Source organism: Brettanomyces nanus, chromosome 4 (assembly GCF_011074865.1).
Source record: "Brettanomyces nanus chromosome 4, complete sequence".
NCBI lineage: Eukaryota > Fungi > Ascomycota > Pichiomycetes > Pichiales > Pichiaceae > Brettanomyces > Brettanomyces nanus.
Window position 1 is genome coordinate 2,729,886 of NC_052377.1, and position 19,084 is coordinate 2,748,969.

At 41.6% G+C, this 19,084-nt stretch overlaps 10 protein-coding genes across 10 annotated transcripts; 5 read left to right on the top strand and 5 right to left on the bottom strand.

Annotated features, from left to right (window-relative positions):
* Positions 1–24: 24 nt before the first annotated feature.
* On the bottom strand, positions 25–1,648 carry FOA43_004541 (uncharacterized protein; the record flags this gene model as incomplete). The annotated part of the gene is made up of 2 exons (XM_038924774.1): positions 25–972; positions 1,637–1,648. The coding sequence occupies 2 exons, from the start codon at positions 1,646–1,648 to the stop codon at positions 25–27; spliced, it is 960 nt and encodes a 319-aa protein (XP_038780702.1).
* Positions 1,649–3,834: 2,186 nt separating this feature from the next.
* Positions 3,835–5,001, bottom strand: FOA43_004542 (uncharacterized protein; the record flags this gene model as incomplete). Its single annotated transcript, XM_038924775.1, has 1 exon — positions 3,835–5,001. The coding sequence occupies one exon, from the start codon at positions 4,999–5,001 to the stop codon at positions 3,835–3,837; it is 1,167 nt and encodes a 388-aa protein (XP_038780703.1).
* Positions 5,002–6,972: 1,971 nt separating this feature from the next.
* Positions 6,973–9,150, top strand: FOA43_004543 (uncharacterized protein; the record flags this gene model as incomplete). The annotated part of the gene is made up of 1 exon (XM_038924776.1): positions 6,973–9,150. One exon carries the CDS (start codon positions 6,973–6,975, stop codon positions 9,148–9,150), a length of 2,178 nt encoding a protein of 725 aa, XP_038780704.1.
* A 27-nt stretch (positions 9,151–9,177) lies between these two features.
* On the bottom strand, positions 9,178–10,125 carry URA6 (bifunctional uridylate/adenylate kinase; the record flags this gene model as incomplete). The annotated part of the gene is made up of 1 exon (XM_038924777.1): positions 9,178–10,125. The coding sequence occupies one exon, from the start codon at positions 10,123–10,125 to the stop codon at positions 9,178–9,180; it is 948 nt and encodes a 315-aa protein (XP_038780705.1).
* Positions 10,126–10,326: 201 nt separating this feature from the next.
* FOA43_004545 (uncharacterized protein) lies at positions 10,327–11,667 on the bottom strand (the record flags this gene model as incomplete). Its single annotated transcript, XM_038924778.1, has 1 exon — positions 10,327–11,667. One exon carries the CDS (start codon positions 11,665–11,667, stop codon positions 10,327–10,329), a length of 1,341 nt encoding a protein of 446 aa, XP_038780706.1.
* A 384-nt stretch (positions 11,668–12,051) lies between these two features.
* MRP2 (40S ribosomal protein mrp2, mitochondrial) lies at positions 12,052–12,420 on the top strand (the record flags this gene model as incomplete). Its single annotated transcript, XM_038924779.1, has 1 exon — positions 12,052–12,420. The coding sequence occupies one exon, from the start codon at positions 12,052–12,054 to the stop codon at positions 12,418–12,420; it is 369 nt and encodes a 122-aa protein (XP_038780707.1).
* Positions 12,421–12,588: 168 nt separating this feature from the next.
* FOA43_004547 (uncharacterized protein) lies at positions 12,589–12,933 on the bottom strand (the record flags this gene model as incomplete). The annotated part of the gene is made up of 1 exon (XM_038924780.1): positions 12,589–12,933. The coding sequence occupies one exon, from the start codon at positions 12,931–12,933 to the stop codon at positions 12,589–12,591; it is 345 nt and encodes a 114-aa protein (XP_038780708.1).
* Positions 12,934–13,638: 705 nt separating this feature from the next.
* On the top strand, positions 13,639–15,108 carry FOA43_004548 (uncharacterized protein; the record flags this gene model as incomplete). Its single annotated transcript, XM_038924781.1, has 1 exon — positions 13,639–15,108. The coding sequence occupies one exon, from the start codon at positions 13,639–13,641 to the stop codon at positions 15,106–15,108; it is 1,470 nt and encodes a 489-aa protein (XP_038780709.1).
* A 106-nt stretch (positions 15,109–15,214) lies between these two features.
* Positions 15,215–16,735, top strand: FOA43_004549 (uncharacterized protein; the record flags this gene model as incomplete). The annotated part of the gene is made up of 1 exon (XM_038924782.1): positions 15,215–16,735. The coding sequence occupies one exon, from the start codon at positions 15,215–15,217 to the stop codon at positions 16,733–16,735; it is 1,521 nt and encodes a 506-aa protein (XP_038780710.1).
* A 136-nt stretch (positions 16,736–16,871) lies between these two features.
* Positions 16,872–19,061, top strand: ERG7 (Lanosterol synthase (Oxidosqualene--lanosterol cyclase); the record flags this gene model as incomplete). The annotated part of the gene is made up of 1 exon (XM_038924783.1): positions 16,872–19,061. One exon carries the CDS (start codon positions 16,872–16,874, stop codon positions 19,059–19,061), a length of 2,190 nt encoding a protein of 729 aa, XP_038780711.1.
* Between the last annotated feature and the right edge of the window lie 23 nt (positions 19,062–19,084).

The following is a 19,084-nucleotide window of genomic DNA, read 5'->3' on the forward strand; positions in this document are numbered from 1 at the left end:
AATCAATAAGAAGGGATAGCACTTTTAATCCGTGAATACCACCGACAATCCCTCCTGAAACGTCGTAGCTAAGAGTTGACCATCCTTACTGAACATCTCACCAGTCACAATGGTTCTGTTTTCGCCCGATTTCAAACTCTTGACGTTGTAATTAAACCATTCAGATACGTCGATCTCACTGTTAAAGTAGATTGTGTGATCCAACGAAACTGAAAACTTCGTGGTGAACAGCTCCCTCATGTTCAACCTCATGTTTGTGCTAAGAAAAAAGTAATCAGAAATGTAGGCCAATGCAACCCAAGAATATATGTGTGGTTCTGCCATCGGCTGCTTAGTCTTTATCCAATACCTTAAGGTTCTGTCGCACGGTGATTTCTCTTTCTCAGAGCCTGCCACGTTGTCAAGATCAAGCATATCGTTTGGCAATCTCCACATACAAGGCTCTCTTGCATAACTTCTTGTAACATCCTCAAATGCCGTTTTAAGGTATCCCAAATGACGATGTTTGTAAGCCTTCTGCGACCAAGCAGAGAAAGCCTCTTCCTGGGAAAGCATCTCCTCTGGCAGATCTATATCCTTACCAATTATAGGACCTTTACTGTGATGAGACAATTGACCATCCAGTTTGGAAGCAGAACCCATCAATCGGTAGGCCTCAAGAGAACAGGTCGCTCTAAATATCAACTGGTCGTTCTGGTAGAGATCAACAGCACGTGTACAGTAGTTCTTACCATCCTTGAGACTTGACACCTTATAGAACAACTGAGGAGTTGGTTTGGCTGCGAAAAGGAAATGACAATGAATTGAGATTGGCCTCCAAGTCTTTTCCTGCGTGTTTGTAAACAGCAAGGTTGCCAAAGTTGCCTGTGCTGCTAATGTACCACCAAATAAGCCTCTTCCTCTGAACGGAACAAACAAGGGGGAGCAGTTGACAAACGTAGCATCATCGACACGTCGAAGGGCCAACAAGGACTCCAAAGAGGACAAGGCAGAGAATGACGATGAACAAGATATGGCGTCTGCGATTAGGTCTGACTCAAAGGGCAAGATATGCTTCACAGATGATGATGCACTAGACACAGAGGTTCTAGAATAATCCGAGAGGAGGTCGTCGTCGTCAGTTGTGGCTGTTGAAGTAGTACTGAATTTTCTAGAGGGAACAGGAAAAGTACCAGAAGTTAAGAGAGAAGGCTGAAGAACATTAGGCGAAGAAGAGGATCCATGGGAATGAGAAGAACAGGAGGAACAAAGCGATGATTTGGATGACGTAAGCGAAGAGGGATTTGAGTGGATATAAGGATGGCCGGAGGGCTGTTGCATTAACAAGTGCCTAATGGTGGAGCTCAGAGAAGAAGAAGAGTTGAGCGAAAAAAGACCCCTTATATATGCAAACGAGATGCATGGCATGACAAGAGCGTAGCGTGTAAATTATGTGGGACCCGAATACTGTGGCAATGCGGGGAAGAGAAGGGTGTATCGCCATCTGGGAGATAAGAACGTGATTAGTAAGATTCGGTGCAGAGATGTAAAAGTGTTGACGGTGCAAAAGAATTAGAATGCTTCCGACCACAACCCAACACCAGTAATTCACGAGTTAAGGGATCACAAAGGATCACTATTCATACATTTCACATACATATTTATCCATGTCAACCTTTTATTAATACCAATCAGAATTGACGTATTTTGTCTATCTATTTATCTACTATATAAAATGTGTTCTAACCGTACAATTTCTCACTTAACTGAGGTTATTACTTAAATCGGAATACGGTCTTGTGACTGATCTTAGGAAGAACGATCTTCTTTACAGCCGGCTGATCAAGAAACGTTATTATACATTGTAACTCATTAACACATAACTACTCATTAATCACTAGCTCTCATAGTCTCTGAGTTGGATTCTATCAAGAACGATTCACTTTTAAGGGCACAGAAAAAAGGGTAAAGTGGAGCAGCCTCTGAGAACTGTCTTGGAAAGGTAACCAGGTATTCAAATTCACTACAGAGAGATGTCAGTAAACCTGAGAAAGTAGAAGCCAAGATCTCTGATTGTACTGAAGCAAGATGTTATTCCCAATTTACATTGTAGGTCAAACAGATTGCGAAGAAAGCATGAACAAAGACCAAGTCGAGTTGAAATACTTGAAAACAGGTTTCATTTGCACATTGTTGACCTCCTTGTAAGAATGAAATACAGAAACTACAAGAAAGAAAAGGAGCAGTTGAAGAAGGACCACCAATGATAAACTTGTCTCTACGATTTTACTGTCAACTATTCTGCGTCAACATAAGAGCGATTTCAAAACATCCGATCGACGAAGTCATTGAGAAGTTGTATAGCTCATAAAGACAATAGACAGGATAACGTTCCCTACCGATTCTCAAATATGAAGACCATAGGAGATGTCGAGATCAAATATGTTATGCTGAAGGGACACAAACTTGGAGTCATGAGCAGGGATATACTTCATCATCTGAAGAAAATGAAAGGTAGCAAATTAACTTGTACTTCATGGCACCCTCAAAAGCAAATACCATATGACTAAACTTTTGTTCAAATGAGGGAAAAAAGGTAAAGCACTTGAATAGTTGAAAGGATTGCTCCAAAGAATCAAAAGACTGCCAGGATTGCATGAAGTTCTTCCACCAGGGACTTTACCAAATGTTTAAGGTATAATCCACTAGCGATCTTTAATAGAGCGAGCTTTTTTCCCCGACACATACATTACCTTATTTTGACCAGCATATTGCTGGTGTTGGGACGTACTGATTTATGGGATCTTAATACTGGAAGGCTCAGTTGGAGGATGGAGAAGGAGGCATGTGCGGGCGCAGACGCGCACTGTTTTTATGTATGCAAGTGCCCCGAAATTAGATGGCCAACCGGAGAACGGACACATATAGTATGCAATGCCACCTAATTATATCTCCTGTGCAGACTAAAACATCGAGGCAATTTATGTGTGGGAGGTATCGCGAAGAGCCCCTTTCGAAGGGGAAGGGGGTATATATAGTAACCAAGTTGTTGTGATACCCCAGTGAAGGCCAAGCAAATGTTAGCAACTACCACGTAAGAGCATCTTAAAGACACACATCACAGGTTTGAAGGCTCAGAAGGGGGGCATTGTTGATGACTGAAGTATGGAATTACCAGATTGGGGGGACGCGAAGATGAAATAGGGAAACAATCCTACAGAATACAGAATGAATTTCTTTTTATGTGGCCCAAATATCCATTTGTGACCTGCAGCAGCTGCATACGGGATCGAAAAAGAGTACGAGAGAAAAGTTTCAAGAACGCGACGAGCTTTCAAATAGCTCAATTAGCTCGATTAGTACAATTGGCCCAGTCAGATTTGTGTGTTTTATGGGGCCTGCTAACTCAATTGACTGGAAATAGTATGAGAAGCAGTATTGGAGTCAGCATTAAGGTTTAAATTGCTTCAACATATAGGTTTATGCTTTGTAGAGTAGGCCTGCGAGAATAAGTCTAAGCACTAAGGGTGGTGGCGCTAAAATGACGCCGTACAAAAAGTAAACTATGTTGGATATCAACACGAAAATTACTGATCCGAATTCCTTCTAAATAGATAAAAATGTGAACCCAAAATTAAATTAATTAAACAAGAAAGCAGGAAAAATGGAAAAAATGAAGCCAAGAAAACTTGGACCCTCTGTCCATAATTATATCATTATAGGAAAAGCTAACTAAATCCGAAGCCAGCCGTTGGTAATTTATAAACGGCAGCATCGGTGTAGATGATGAATATGCAAGTGGATGAAACAATAAGAGTAACGAATAGCTTTGTAAACGATGGTAAAAAGTTATCCTTACATCAAAAGAGCACCCAAAAACAAAAAGCTGCCGAGGAAGATTCCGGCAGCAGATTGAGATGCAGCACCACCAGTATAAGTAGAAATTGCACCCTTGGATGAAGTGGCAGTTGGTTTGACAGAACCAGTAGATGCAGAAGATGTCACAGCAGTCGTAATTGTAGCAGTGGCACTTCCTGAAGTTGTCACAGCAGTCGTAAGTGTAGCAGTGGCACTTTCTGAAGCGGCCTTAGCCGTACTCGTCTCCTCTGCAGTCAATGGGCAGTAGGTGGTGTAGACAGTCACTACACCCTTTTTGTTGGTAGAAGTAACAGTAGTGACACCAGTGGTAACAGCCGTCTTTTTGCAAACATTCTTCGTACAAGTAACAGTTTCAAACACAGTGGTGGCAACAGGAGCCTTAGTCTCAGCTGTCAATGGACAGTAAGTGGTGACAACAGTTGCTGTACCATGAACGGTAGTTGTGTAATCAGTAACACCGGTTGTGACAGGAACAGCGGTACAATGGTGGTCAGAGCAAGAAGTAACGGTGAGAACTGTTGTAGTTTGATCTGTAACAACAGAACCACTTTTTGCTGTAACACCAGTAATCACAGAACTAGATGCGGTGGTAGCACCACTAGCTCCAGAAGCACTTGAAGATGTGGCTGGAATGTTGACGGTAAGGCTCAACACATATGTCTTGGTAGCTCTCTTCATGAATTTCGATTCAGCAACATCATTCAAAGCAAGAGTGACGGTCAAGGTAAAGCTACCGCCTTCTGCAGGGAAGACAGGATCCGGAGAATTGTATATAAGATCAGTGTATATGGTTGATGGGTAATCAAGATATTCTTCATCTAACACATCAGAATCAGAAGTATCATAAACCTCCGAAATAGGAGCAGCAGTACCATCAAGGGAAAAGGTACCCTTTCCAGACCACTCAAATCCAGCGGGACTGTCCTGAGTAATGGAGACAGAGGACCATGGACCGAGAGCTATCGGAACAACAATTTGGAATTTAAGACCGTTATCACTATCAAGACTCAAAACAGGTTGAATACTTTCACTAGGACTTGCCGTGCTTGAAGTTGACGTGGTATTAGAGTAAGAATTGAAATCGGCAGCCTTAGCGGATGTAAGTAGAGCTGCGCTCAAAAGTGTGAATGTAGTGAATTTCATTATGGGAACGAATCAATCAAAACAAAACAACCTTTTGGAACAGAAAGAGAAAAAGGAAAACGAAGAAGAGAAAAAAGGGAAAAATTAGAAGGGGCAAGAATAACCATATGACGATGGGAATGAGCTACTTAAATAACGAGTTATCATATTTGGAGAAGTTTAGAGATCAAGAAACGGGGAATAAAGTGCAGGTAATAATAAAGTCGGACACAATAGAGACAATGATTTTCCATATTGGGAAGGTAAATATGATGCGAAAATACTAAAAAAGAAACGTTCATGCATATAACAGGGGTGGCTATGATTTTAATATCCAAAAAGGGAAGTCAAACATCAACAAAATTGAGCGCGATGAGAATGAGTTGAACCCAGCCATTTATCGATTGGGTACTCCTCTGCTGAACGTGTCTAAATGTACTGTTTTGTCTTAGAATGTTGCTCTGTTACCAGCCTCCTATAGCTGAGGATCAATTCTAGACTATTAATGGGGGGATCGATGGGAATATTTGATGTGATTCGGTCACATCGTCAGCATGAATAAAGAAATCGCGATTTTATAATTTAGGGTCAGACTCTCAATATGGATGTCTTATTCATCATTTTATTTTTATTTTTTCATTTCTGGGAGACTGGTGTTAATTTCCAGGAGAAGGAGAGAAAGGGGGTTGGTAAGATGTATAGACCAGTAAGAGTGTGCTGGCTAACCAATTATTGGACAAATACGGTGTGTTTTTGGAAGCATCCCTTACACTATTGCAAGTAGTCAAATTGCTGGTTAATCAACTGAAAAAGATGATATATTTTCTTTCATTAAGTATCGAGTCTTTCCGCATTTGTAGTGACTGTCCTTGTTGAAATGCCGTAGCCTATCCGCAAAGGTACAGTCTATCGCTGGTATTTGTCCTGCATTGTTGGGGCACGCATATGTGCAGGGTATAGTAATTGGGACGGCAGGGGTAACAGCGTGGGCATAATGATTTATGCATACCTACGATTGGAGATGTACACTACTTTTCCTTTTCTGGGCTTGATGCTTAGTTTGTTGGACAGCATTACCAGAATGGTTATGGAGCGAGATTGCGCAACTACTAGAGATAAAAGACTTTTTGCCGCTAACTTGTTTTGACTGCCCTTTTATCATTTAGGTGATACCAATTACTTCAAGTAAAAGAAGGTGAAAAAGCAATCAACCATTCTCCGTAGGCTTATTAGAATTTGCCGGTTGATTCTGATTAAACCTCACTGCAACTCCATTCTTTAAAATTATCTCGATGTTTTAGGAAAAAGCTTATGCCAATTGTGGCTAGTTTGAGAACGTCATCATCTGGATTATTCGGAAAATTCTTTGACAAGTTACCGCATATAGAATATTCTTATCTTCTAATTAAATTGTAGGCTCAGTAATCCAATCACTTGATCACCGAGTAGCAGAATAGTGGGATGCGGCATTCAAAGTATGATTAACAATCATAATAGGAATAAGGTACAGATGACCGAGCATATGGGCTCACAGTTAAAATATCAAAAGATATGCGCATGCATTAATTGAATATGTACGCTTCCCTTAACCTATGTGACCACTAAAGAGTCAGGTAGCTGAGTGGTGGTGTGCAACCCGCGAGTGGGTACCTAATTTTCATCTGCATGGCGAACCCCTAAATTTGACGCTCAAGGCAGGAGAGTATTAGAAACAGAGGTGTAGATATCGTATAATAAGCCACACATTGATGAATTGGGGTTTTGTTTCATATTTCCAAAGGGAAAGATCTGTGGTGTTCAAATGTGGAATACTACAGGTAATCCTCTTTTTTACAATATGTCTTGATTTACGCAACCCTGCACCACTGGCAACATCGACTTGAATTGAAGGCACTCAATTTCTTACGCTGAAAACTCTTTAACGAACGCCTGAAGCCACCATATGCATAGAATTTTACATTTGTCGCCTGTTTCAGTCAAGTTTTCAAAAATATGACGGCATTTCAGCTTTCCGCCACATTATCTGGTCATGAGGATGACGTTAAATGCCTTATAGCACCTACTGACGACTTTCTTGTTTCTGGATCGAGAGATTCCACGATTAGAGTATGGTATAGAAGCTCATTGAAGAGCAGAGAATTTAATGCCTCTATCATCAATCATAAAACTTCCAGTTTTGTTAATAGCTTGGCCTATTATGACGATGGAAAGGAGCAATTGATTGTGAGTGGAGGAAGTGATAATCTTATCAATATGACCAGCTTGGCTGCCACAGTGGATGTTAACGAGCCTCAATATTGCTTTGTAGGACATGCTGCCAACATATGCACACTCGATGCACTAGGTGATTTGATTCTCAGCGGCTCGTGGGATTCTACCGCAAAAGCATGGAATAGAACAGGGGATGTGGTGTACAACCTCCGGGGACATCAGGGTTCTGTTTTGGGGGTTAAGTTTTTTAAGGGAAAGGACAAGATTATTACATGCGGTGCTGATAAGACCATTAAGGTGTGGAACAAGGGTCAATTGGTTAAATCCATTGTTGCACATGAAGATGCAGTGCGTGATTTAGTTGTTCTTGGCAACGGCGATTTTGCATCGTGCTCTAATGACGGCATCATCAAAATCTGGGATGGTGATAGTTTTGAATTAAAACAGACCTTGTCGGGCCATCAAAGTTTCATATATTCGTTATGTGTGTTGCCCGATGGAGATCTTGTGAGTTGTGGAGAGGATAGAAGTGTGAGGTTTTGGAGAAACGGACGATGTATTCAGGCCATAACTCTTCCCTGCATGTCCGTATGGAAAGTTGTGGCATTTCCTAACGGGGACATTGCCGTTGGATCAAGTGATTCGCTAATCAGGGTGTTTACCAAAGATTCCAGTCGAGTTGCACCTGAGCCAGAGCTCAGAGAGTTCTCTGAGAGCGTCAAAAACTCTTCCGTTGGAGAGAATCTCTATGGAACAATCGATAAAGAGCGCTTACCGGGTGAGGGGGCACTTTCTTATACAGGAACTACAGAGGGAGAGACAAAGATGATACTAAGTGCAATTTCTACGATAGAAATATACCAGTGGACCAATAAAAAGTGGATTAAAATTGGTCAAGTGGAAAGAAGTGCTTCTTCAGACAAGAAAAAGAGTTATCAAGGTGGCCAGTATGATTATGTGTTTGACGTAGACGTTGAAGATGGGAAGCCATCTCTAAAGCTCCCATTTAATGTTACAGAAAATCCGTACGAAGCAGCGGATAGGTTTTTAGCTGATAACGATCTTCCATACAGTTATTTGCAGCAGGTTGTGAACTTTATTCTGCAGAATGCTCAAGGGATGAACGTAGAGCAGACTGTTCAGAATACTGTTCAGAACACCACTCAGGATGTGAATGGCAAGCGTTCTCGCATGGACAAACCACCCTCTATAAATGGTATCCTTCCGCAGAGCTCGTATTTATCATTCAGTAAGTTTGACGTAGCAATGATGACTGCTGGTTTTCGTAAATTGAACTCGCAGCAGCCACAGAGCTGTCAATTGGAATCTAACCAGGTTGAGACGCTGATAAGTTGTGAAGATTACGAGGGATTGGCTCAGTTGGCTTCAAAGATTATCAACACATGGCAGAATGGCAGCGAGCTGATTGGTTTTGATATATTGAGGGCTATTGTGACGAAGATCAAGCCGTTTGAGTCACTGTTTGTTCTTATTAGAAAAGGGCTGTCCAGTGACAATTTAAAGGTGCAAATGATGGCTCTCCGAGTGTTGGTTAATGTATTTTCTGCTTCTCAATGGGGCGAGGTAACATTCATGGAGACGGAAGTGTTTGATGTGATATTTACACAACACTTGACAGACCTGCTCAAACAAGAAAGTGAGGGAAAGAACGGTAAAAAGAGGCTTTTGTCAATTACCGTGGCCACTCTTCTTCTCAACTATACTGTTTTGATCAATAAGTTCCATTCGCAAGATTTGTACGCCAAAAGTGTCGAAGCCTGTGACGAATATTTGCCATTACTACTATCGGACGAAGAATCTTCCTACAGATTTGTTGTGGGAATAGGTACACTCTATTGTATGGAAAAGAAAGAGTCTCTCAAAGAGTTGGCAGACTCGATCTTTGGAGTGTATGCAGCAGCAGAAAGGTTTGCAAAGATTAAAGAGAGTATTATATAATTAATGCTATATGTTTTCCTTTACTTCTTAGTTCTTGGAGATACCCTCCTTTTCGAGATGAGAAACCACGTGATCAAATACTTCATCTACTGGCCGGTCGCAGTTCACCTTCACCACCTTTCCCTTTTTCTCATAGTAGTTAATGACAGGCATACTAGTCTCAAGGAAAGTTCTGAATCTTTTTTTGATCGACTCGATATTATCATCGGAACGGCCAGATGTCTTTCCTCTTTGTAGTAATCTCTCAAGCATCACATCCTCGGGGCATTCGAAGAAGAGTACAAATTTGGACTGGGCCACCTGATCCTCAAAGGATAAAGCTTGATCCATCTTTCTTGGGAAGCCATCGACTAAAAACCGAGTCTTCCCAGTGCTATTGTAGTTTTTCACTATAGCCTTTCTCAAAAGAGCTATGGTGATCTCTTGAGGAACAATGATACCTTCCTTGATACAGTCGGCGATCAATTCACCATATTGAGAATCAGGATCCTTCTGTTCAGCTCTTAAGAGGTCTCCAGCACTGAGGTGAACAAAATGGTACTGATCAACTAACTTTTGGCACTGAGTGCCCTTTCCAGCTCCGGGTCCTCCAAGAACGAAAATGACGTCAATTTCTCCCGGGTGAAAAAGTGGTTTTTCAGTGGATTCGAGTTCTTTACGAACTTTGATAGGGTCGACAGAGGCTCTAGGTGGCTTGGAGACATGTTTCAAATTATAATATGTCAATCCACCAGCAGCAATGCCGAGAAGTAGAAGAGGAAGCAGGTTATTTCCTCTTCTCTTCTTCTTCTGTTGTTGTTGTTGATGTTGATGCTGCTGCTGTGGTGAAGGTGGAGGAGAAGGTGAAGAGTAAAGTCTCCTAAACGAGTGCTGGACAGCAACAGGACTCAAGGCCAGACGACAGCATCTAGAACTGGTACATATGGCCATTTGACTCTTCAGAGGAGCAATAAGCCATGCAGACTGTGAGAACATATTTACAGAAATGAAAGACCAGGGTAATCGATACATAGATGGAAATGGAAAACTGAAAAATTGAATTTCACGCCAATTTTTTACAGGGTCGCCAAGCGAATCGAATGCCCGGTAGACAACGTGGTGGTACTTAGTAGGGTTTTCAAATAAATAAATAACATCAGTATGAATAGTTAACAATAGAATCTCTAGCTGCGCCCCTCACCATCTCATCATAGACATGTCGTTTCTAATTCTGCCGTAGTCAAAGACGTCTTCAATCTGGCCAGAAGCAGCAAGAGCAATATCCTGGTCGTACAAGTATTTCTGGGCCCAGTTGACCAAGTCCTTGTGGGAAACAGTATCAATGGACTGAAGAATCTCCTCATCGGAAGGTAAGAAACCTCTGGCAAAGTATTCCAAGGCAAGAGCCTTAGTCTGTTCAGCAGCCGAAGCGTTACTACCGGTAAGGGCAAGCTTCAGCTCCTGTTTACCCTTCTGCAACTCGGCATCGGTGACAGTACCAGCAGAGAATCTGTTCCAGCTCTTTAAAACGAAATGGACATATTCATCAAGGTAGCTGATTGCTGGGGAAGACATATAAACACCCCAGAGGCCAATGTCAGAGTAAGCCAACTGAAAGTGGTTGTAGTAATCACCCAAGCCATTACTGGCTACCAACTGGGACAATTTGGATCCCTCGAAAGATGTGTAAAGGGAGTCTGCACCAAGAAATTGACCATTGATGTGGGCAGCAACAAGTCCAGTGTAAAAGTCGTGTTCAGAACGAGCACCAGGAATCTTGGCAGAGATGGCAACATAAGCCTTTGGCATATTGTCGTCTCTCATTCTAACATCAGAACCAAGAAACGAAGTTGGAGAAAAGGCAAGTCTTGCACCTGATGGAATGGCTAGCTTGGAAGCCACCTTGACGAGTGCATCATGATCGATATCAGAACCATATCCAACCAATGCGACATTGGAAGAAAGAAGATTTTTGCCTAAAAAGTCCTGCAAATCAACAGCCTGAAGGGTAGACAAAGTCTCAGCTTTGCCAAAAGTTGGTAAAGCCAAAGTGGTACCTTGGAAAGCGGTAGCAGTCATATGTTCAACGACCATCTTGTCAGGAACCTCTTCAAACTCATCGGCAAGAGCAGCAGTTTTAGCAGCTTCCTCCTTGACGGTGAATTCATCAGCAACCAACTTAGAAGAATCTTTCAAAAGAGTTTCAAGAGTTGAAGATGCATCTTTAAAATTACCGGGAACGAAAGAAGCAACGGCAATACCAGAAAGCTCCTTATCGTTGGTGGAAGACACCTTAATGCCCGAAGAGAGTAAGGCCTTCCTAGCAATGGAAGAGTTTTTGAGCACATTACCAGTCAAAGTCGAAACACCGGAGTTGTAAGGGTTTTCTGCTCTAGAGCCAGAGTTCAAGTAGACACCAATGGAAGAGAGCTTAGAGTTGGTAGGCTTGGTGATAATAGTGAGGCCATTAGAAAGCTTGGTGACTTCAGCCCGAGCCAATTTGGCAGTCGATGTGGAGAACAGTCTTCTAGAGAGCATTGAGAAAGATTAAAGCAGCGAAGTTAGGGAGCAAAGCACAAAGGAGAGGAAGCGGGAGAAACGTGAGAAACGTGAGAAACAAGTAATCTGGAGATTACATTGTAGCCCGGTACTTATTGGGTACCACGAAGGCCGCGGCGACGAGGATCTGAGAGCCCGTGGATTTGAAAACTTTTACAGGGAGATCACGTGATTCTTAGAAGACAATCATATAGCCAATCACAGAAAGCGAGTTATAAAATTCTATGAAACTTGACTGCTTTTCAGTGTAAGGATGTATATATGAGGTGGAAAATTATAACAGTAGGAGGAAGGAAGAACTGCAGAAGAGATGGTTGAATATTCAATAGTGTTTCTAGACGACTTTCGGATTTCCATTCAACGATGTCACAACTAATAAAAGGAGCCTCTATGAAGAGGTTTGCGAATGCAACATCTTTGCCTTCAACATTCATTAATTCCAGAGTTCTTAGAGACAACTACAAGCGTCAGATGATGTCACAGAACGAGGTGACCACAAGAGCTTTGAAATTCATTGCCAGAAATGCCGCCTTACCACAGAGATTGAGACTTGAAGCGCAAATTCAGTTGACTTCAATGCCTAATTACACTAGAACGACACAACTAAAGGGTAGATGTGTGGATACAGGAAGGGGAAAGGGTATTATACGAGACTTTAGGTTGTGCAGATATCAGTTTAGGATGCAGGCGTTGCAGGGACTTTTACCGGGTGTTAAAAAGGGAGTCTGGTAGGATAAACCAAATTACGAACGAACCTGTATATATATAAATATAGTGAAAAATAACCATTAATCCCTTATACCGTACTATACATTTCAAACCAGTGAAATGTGAAATATTCGCATTTACGCTGAAATGTTCAACATCTCAGCCTCTACATATGAACTCACTGGCCATGATTTAGTAGGCCACTTTCTTAGCCAAGTCTCTAAAAGTTTGGTCCTCAACTCTTTCCCCTTCTGGCTCAGCCACTCTTCTTTCGTGTGGAGCCATAATATTGTTCCTAGTTTCCATAGTCACCGGATCTCTTTTAATAATTGCCTCTCTGTACTCTGCAAAAGTGGCGAAAGTTCCGTGGTTAGCATTTTGAGAAGCTGTGCCAGCGGATGTGGATTTAGTGTCTGCCCGTGTTGCCTGTGCTAGTCTCACAGTAGTAGAGAATAATCTCTTAGAAGCCAATCCAAAAAGGGCGGCACTCTTGGGTAAAGCAGCATTAATTGCGCTAAAAATTATTAGAGCAGTCATTTATTAAAGTGGTTGATTACTACCACAAGTTCAATTTACACTCAATGATCTATGTCGATTTCCACCTCTTTTTATACCATTAGCATGTGGGTGGCAGCGGGCATGAAATAAAAAAAAAAATCCGAAAAGTCATGACCATCGCTAACAATGGCGAGAAGACAAAATCAGGGCGATTCAACCGAAACAGGCAGGTTGCTTTGCGATAGGAATCCGGCGGGCGCGATAGACGGATATCTGTGGGTGATTTCCGCGGGTTCCGAAATCATACGGTTAAAACGACGAGGTTATTCCGGTGACATAGGATGAAGCTTTCACGTCCCTCCCCTAATGCCAATCTACACATTCTATATATCTGGGTATCAATAGGTCCACGTGCGACCCCTCCATATTTATAAAGACGTGACAGAATCTCGTATGACTAAATGTAACTCTTCCGATAAGGACAAGTGTGTGAACTAGACTGATTCTGTGATTTGTTTGTGCCCTGCCTTCTGTTACATCCTTACACAGCTTAAGCTGAGCTCTTCCAAGTTCTTTCTATTTCAGTTTTCCTCCCCGCCAAGAAAAGAGTTAAGAAAAAAAGAAAGAAGAGATTTTTCACTGAAATTCTTAAATTATCTCAAATAGAACTGGTAGACTCTCCGTTGCGATTAGGTTTTCTGAAGATCTCGGCGGAAAAGATCAACAATATCGAGAAAGGTGATAATGAAATTCGCCAAAACCTTTCAAAAAGTTCTTGCAGAGGAGACGCTTCCGGACGAATGGATGGAAAAGGCCATCCGATACAAGTCTCTCAAGAAGATTATCAACAAAACCGTTTCAGAATTGGAATCTGTTGGTGTCAGTCGTAATGATATGACTATCAACTATGAGATTTCTAAGCTTAAACGTCGTATAAGGCCTGTTCTTACTATGAATGTTTCACCGTTATCTGAGGCTCTTATCGTTGATAAGTTGGACACTTTGGGTTATAACTATGAGATTAAGCCTTTGAAATCTCAATCACAATCTGAACCCGAATCTGACGACCATGAAAGTGGAACTACAGAGTTGGAGACTCCCGAAAACTCTTCCTACAGTACATTGCAAAAATTCAGCGACAAGCTTCAAGTTCAATTACCAGAACCTACTATGGACGATAGAGCGTCTGTAGAGTCTTCTATAGAGGCCTCTGCTGTCTCCTTTCTCAAAACTCCTATTTCCACTACTACAGCCCCATCATCGGCCAGTATAGTCACGGCTGTTAATCCATTTGATGATGAGCCTTTCTATCAGATTACCGTGTCTCTACATGAAGATGCTAAGTTCTTTCAGATGTTGTACGAAGAAATTGAAGCATTGAACGATTTCAGTGACGAGCGAGAGAATGAAATAACTGACTGGGTAGAGAAAATCGCCGATATCGTTGCCAAAGTGTCTTCCCCAGAGGTGAGGAAAAATGATCTCTATACCTGGAGAAAGATATTCCAGATCTATATGGACTCTCAGATATTTTTCAGTACCATCGAACAGTCTGCCGGTGTTTTGAGTAACGCTACATCCAAAATACGCTACGGAAAGTTCCTTGAGAAAATTGAGAAGGAGAAGTTGGTTCAGCATTTCAAGCTGAAGGAATCTCTTGATGGCTTTATGGAGTTCAAGGCTTTGAACGAGTCCATTTTGAAAGTATCCAACTTTCAGGCTTTGAATATTATGGCCATTTCAAAGATCTTGAAGAAGTTTGACAAGAGAACGCATTTCAAGTCCAAAGAATTGTTCCCTTTGCTGATTCAAAAATCTGAACAAATAGATATCCTCCAGAACTCTATGGGTAGAGATATCGGTTCTATTATGACCAACAGATTACTTAATATTATTCCTCAGGTGGACGACTATCTGTGTCCTATATGCTGCTCTGTCGCTTATAAGCCTATAAGACTCGATTGTGGTCACCTTTTCTGTGTCAGGTGTCTTGTCAAATTACAAAGAAAAACAGAAGATAGATGTCCTCTGTGTAGACAACCGGTGGTTATGAAGGCGGACCAGAGAAATTTGGATCTGTCTCAAATGGCTTATCTCAAAATGTATTTTCCCAAGGAGGTGAAGAAGAAGCAGGCGGAAAACGAAAAGGAGATCTTCAAAGAGCAGTATGGCCATGTGGTCGATCCCGATGCAAAGGCATGTATAATCATGTAATAATTAATAATTAATAATTGGAGTTAAATGGACTAGTGCTGGTAACACACTCTTTGACTCTTTCGCTACTTTTCTTCTAGGTTTCCTCTTTATCTATTATATAGACATGAATGACAATGAAGTGGGTAACAAATACGATAGACAGGTGCGTCTCTGGAATCCCAACGGTCAGAGATGTCTTGCTAATTCATCGATGTGTTTGATCAATGCTAATACTACCGCTAGCGAAACGCTCAAGAACTTGGTTTTACCCGGCGTTGGAAAACTGGTTATTGTCGACGATGGCCGACAAACCACGGATCAAGATTTGGCCTCAAACTTTTTTTTACGGGATAATGCTATCCGTTCAGTGAGAGCTGTGGAGATGGCCCATACTCTAGGTCAACTGAATCCGGACGTACATGTTGAGGCTGAGATCAGGCCGTTAGACCAACTTCTTGATGAACCTCAATACTGGTCTCAGTTCAACTGCGTAATGGTATCATCGTTTCTTGAGAGTCCTGAACTTCATCAAGCACTATCAAACCTATTATGGAATCAAAATATATGTCTGATAGAGGTCAACTCAATAGGTTTTTACGCTACTTTGCACATCCAATACAAGGAACAGGATATAATCGAGACCCATGACAATAGTTTGGACGACCTTCGTCTAGATTTACCTTGGCCTGAGCTACAAAAACATATAGATAGCATCGATCTTGATCAGTTAGATGATCAGGCCTTTTCTAATGTTCCTTACAGTATTATCTTAACCAAAGTGTACCAAAAGTTGGTATCGACGTCTGCAGAATTTTCAAGGCCTGTACCGTCAACCGTTAGAAACTTTGTACAATCGGAACTCAGAAGAACGGGAGATGAGACAAACTTGGAAGAAGCGTGCAACAGAGCCATTTTGGTGTTGAAGAACTCTAAAGAGATTCCAGGTAACTTAAAGGAGATCTTTGAGGATGACGAATTAGACTGTGGTGATAGGTTCTGGGTTCTTGTTAAGGCCTTGAAGATTTTCTACAATAATCACGGAGTTTTACCGTTAAGTGGGGTTTTACCTGATATGGAGTCAGATACCGTCAATTATATGGCTTTGACCAAACTCTATAGAGAAAAGTTTAACGACGATAAGAAGGAGCTAAGAGGTTACATTGAGGACAAAGAAATGTTTACAGACTCAGAATTGTCGACTTTTGTGAAGAATTGCCGCTATATGCAGGTTCTTAGAGGGTCCAGAAAGTTGTTTAGTGGCAATCTACTAGTAGAAAACGAGAACAACCCACGGATGATCCATAATTTGAACATCTATGTGGCTTTCCTTGCAGTCAAGAGTTTCTACGAACGAAAACATCGGTTCCCAAATTTGAAGGATCGTGCAAAACTTCGTACTGTGGCTATTTCTTTACTCTGCCGCTATCAGAATGTAAAGAACTTCCCGGAAGGATTGGAAAAGGTTTTAGATGAGATTTGCAGATACAACGGTAATGAAATGCATAATACATGTGCTCTTATAGGAGGAGTAGCAGCACAGGAAGTGATCAAGGTATTGACCAATCAATACGTTACTTTGGATAATTGTTTGAGTTATGATGGAGTTAACTGTGAAGTGAGAAGTTGGTCTATAGGCAGTAGCTAAGTACAAGTAGACTCGTTAATTTTTTGTATGGTCATCTCGTACCGCGATAATGCATAAAACAGACATCTCGTTGGAGCCATCTTTGCATCTTTACATCTTTCACTCATTCACTTCTCTCCCGATTTTTCGTCTCAAAATGTATTATTCCGACAAACTAGGCATTCCAAAGACCGATTTTTCTCGGTGGAGACTTCGAACCTCCGAATTAGGTGCTCAGCGCTGGGAATATTTGTCCACCGAAGCATCTCAAAAGGATCCTCAGAATGAATGTACCAAGTATCTCCTTAACGAGATATTTCCCAGGCCAGCTGCCCCAACTGTTCCCAATACAGCTTCCCAAGCTCTTGATAATGCCGCTACCTTCTTTTCAGGTATCCAGGATCATAAATCCGGAACTTGGCCCAATCAATATAAAGGTCCTATGTTCATGAGCATAGGTTATGTTGTTGCGTCGTATTTCACCGGTATGGAAATTCCTGAACCTACTCGCAAAGAAATGATTAGGTACCTAGTTAATACTGCACATCCGGTTGATGGTGGGTGGGGTCTTCATGAGAAGGATAAGTCGACTTGCTTTGGTACCACTATGAACTATGTAGTTCTTAGACTATTGGGCTTGTCGGATGAACATCCTGTGTGTGTTAAGGCTCGCAAGACATTGATGAGACTCGGTGGTGCCATTGGATGTCCTCATTGGGGTAAGATGTGGCTTGCATTACTCAATTTGTATAAGTGGGAGGGTGTTAACCCTGCACCGACAGAGATGTTTGTTCTTCCTTATGCTGTCCCCATTCATCCTATGAGATGGTGGGTTCATACTAGGGCCATCTATCTTGCAGCAGGTTATTTGGCAACTTCGAAAATCAAATGTGAGCTTACTCCATTGTTAGAACAGCTTCGTATTGAGATATTCAGCAAGCCGTTCGATATGATTAACTTCTCGTCCAATAGAAACACTGTTTGTGGTGTTGATTTGTATTATCCACATTCCACGTTGCTCAATACGTTGAACTGGTTCATGGTGAAGTATGAGAAGTTTGTTCGCCCTAAGTGGTTGCTTGATTATTCCAACAAAAAAGCCTATGAGTTACTTCTTATGGAGATGAAGAATACCTCGTACCTTTCCATCGCTCCTGTTTCGGGTGCATTCACTGCCATTGTTCTCTTTGTCGAACAGGGAGCTCTAGGCAAAGATTTCAAGCGCAGTTATGACCGTATGTCTGAAGAACTATTCATGGGACCATTGGGAATGACTGTTATGGGTACCAATGGTTCTCAAACTTGGGATTCATGCTTTGCCATTCAATCCTTCTTTATTTCTGGGCTTGCCAAAAAACCCAAGTATCATGATATGATCGTCAGAGCTTTCGAGTTTTTGGTGAGATCTCAATTTGATACGGAATGTATTCCTGGTTCGTTTAGGGATAAACGAATTGGTGCCTGGCCATTCTCGACTAAAGAGCAAGGCTATACTGTTACTGATTGTACCTCGGAGGCCATGAAGGCAATTTTGATAGTGATGAACTCTAACGAATTCGTTGATTTGCACGAGAAGTTTGATATGAAGAAATTGTACGACTCTATAGACGTTGTTTTGGGTCTTCAGAATGTCGGTTCCTTTGAATTTGGATCCTTTGCATCATATGAATGTATTAAAGCTACTCCGTTGCTTGAGTTGATCAATCCGGCTGAAGTTTTTGGTAATATCATGGTAGAGTATCCATACGTTGAATGTACAGATTCGTCTGTGCTAGGCTTGATTTATTACAGTAAGTGCCAAAAGTACCGTCATGACGATATTCAATTAGCAGTCAAGAGAGCCATCGAATACATTATGAAAGCACAGAATGATGATGGTTCCTGGTATGGCTCTTGGGGTATTTGCTATACTTATGCGGGTATGTTTGCACTTGAAGCACTTTCCCAAGTGGGACAGAGTTACGAAAACAGCGAGGTGGTACGCAAAGGATGTGATTTCTTGACTGCGTGGCAATTGAATGATGGAGGTTGGGGAGAAACCATGGGTGCTAGTGAAACTCACAGCTATATCTCGAGTAGAAGTTCCCTAGTGGTGCAAACCTCATGGGTAGTGATTGGACTTCTTTTAGCTGAGTATCCAGATCAGCAGGTGATTAGAAGAGGCCTTGATTTGATTCTTAGAAGGCAGCAGAAGAGCGGAGAGTGGCTCTACGAAAGCGATGAAGGCGTGTTTAATCATTCTTGTGCCATAGAATATCCGAACTATAAGTTCATCTTTCCTATCAAGGCGATCGGCTTGTATTTGAATCGGTACGGAGACTTTTCTATTTTGCACGCCAGTTCTTAACTTCAATATTACTATTATTATAA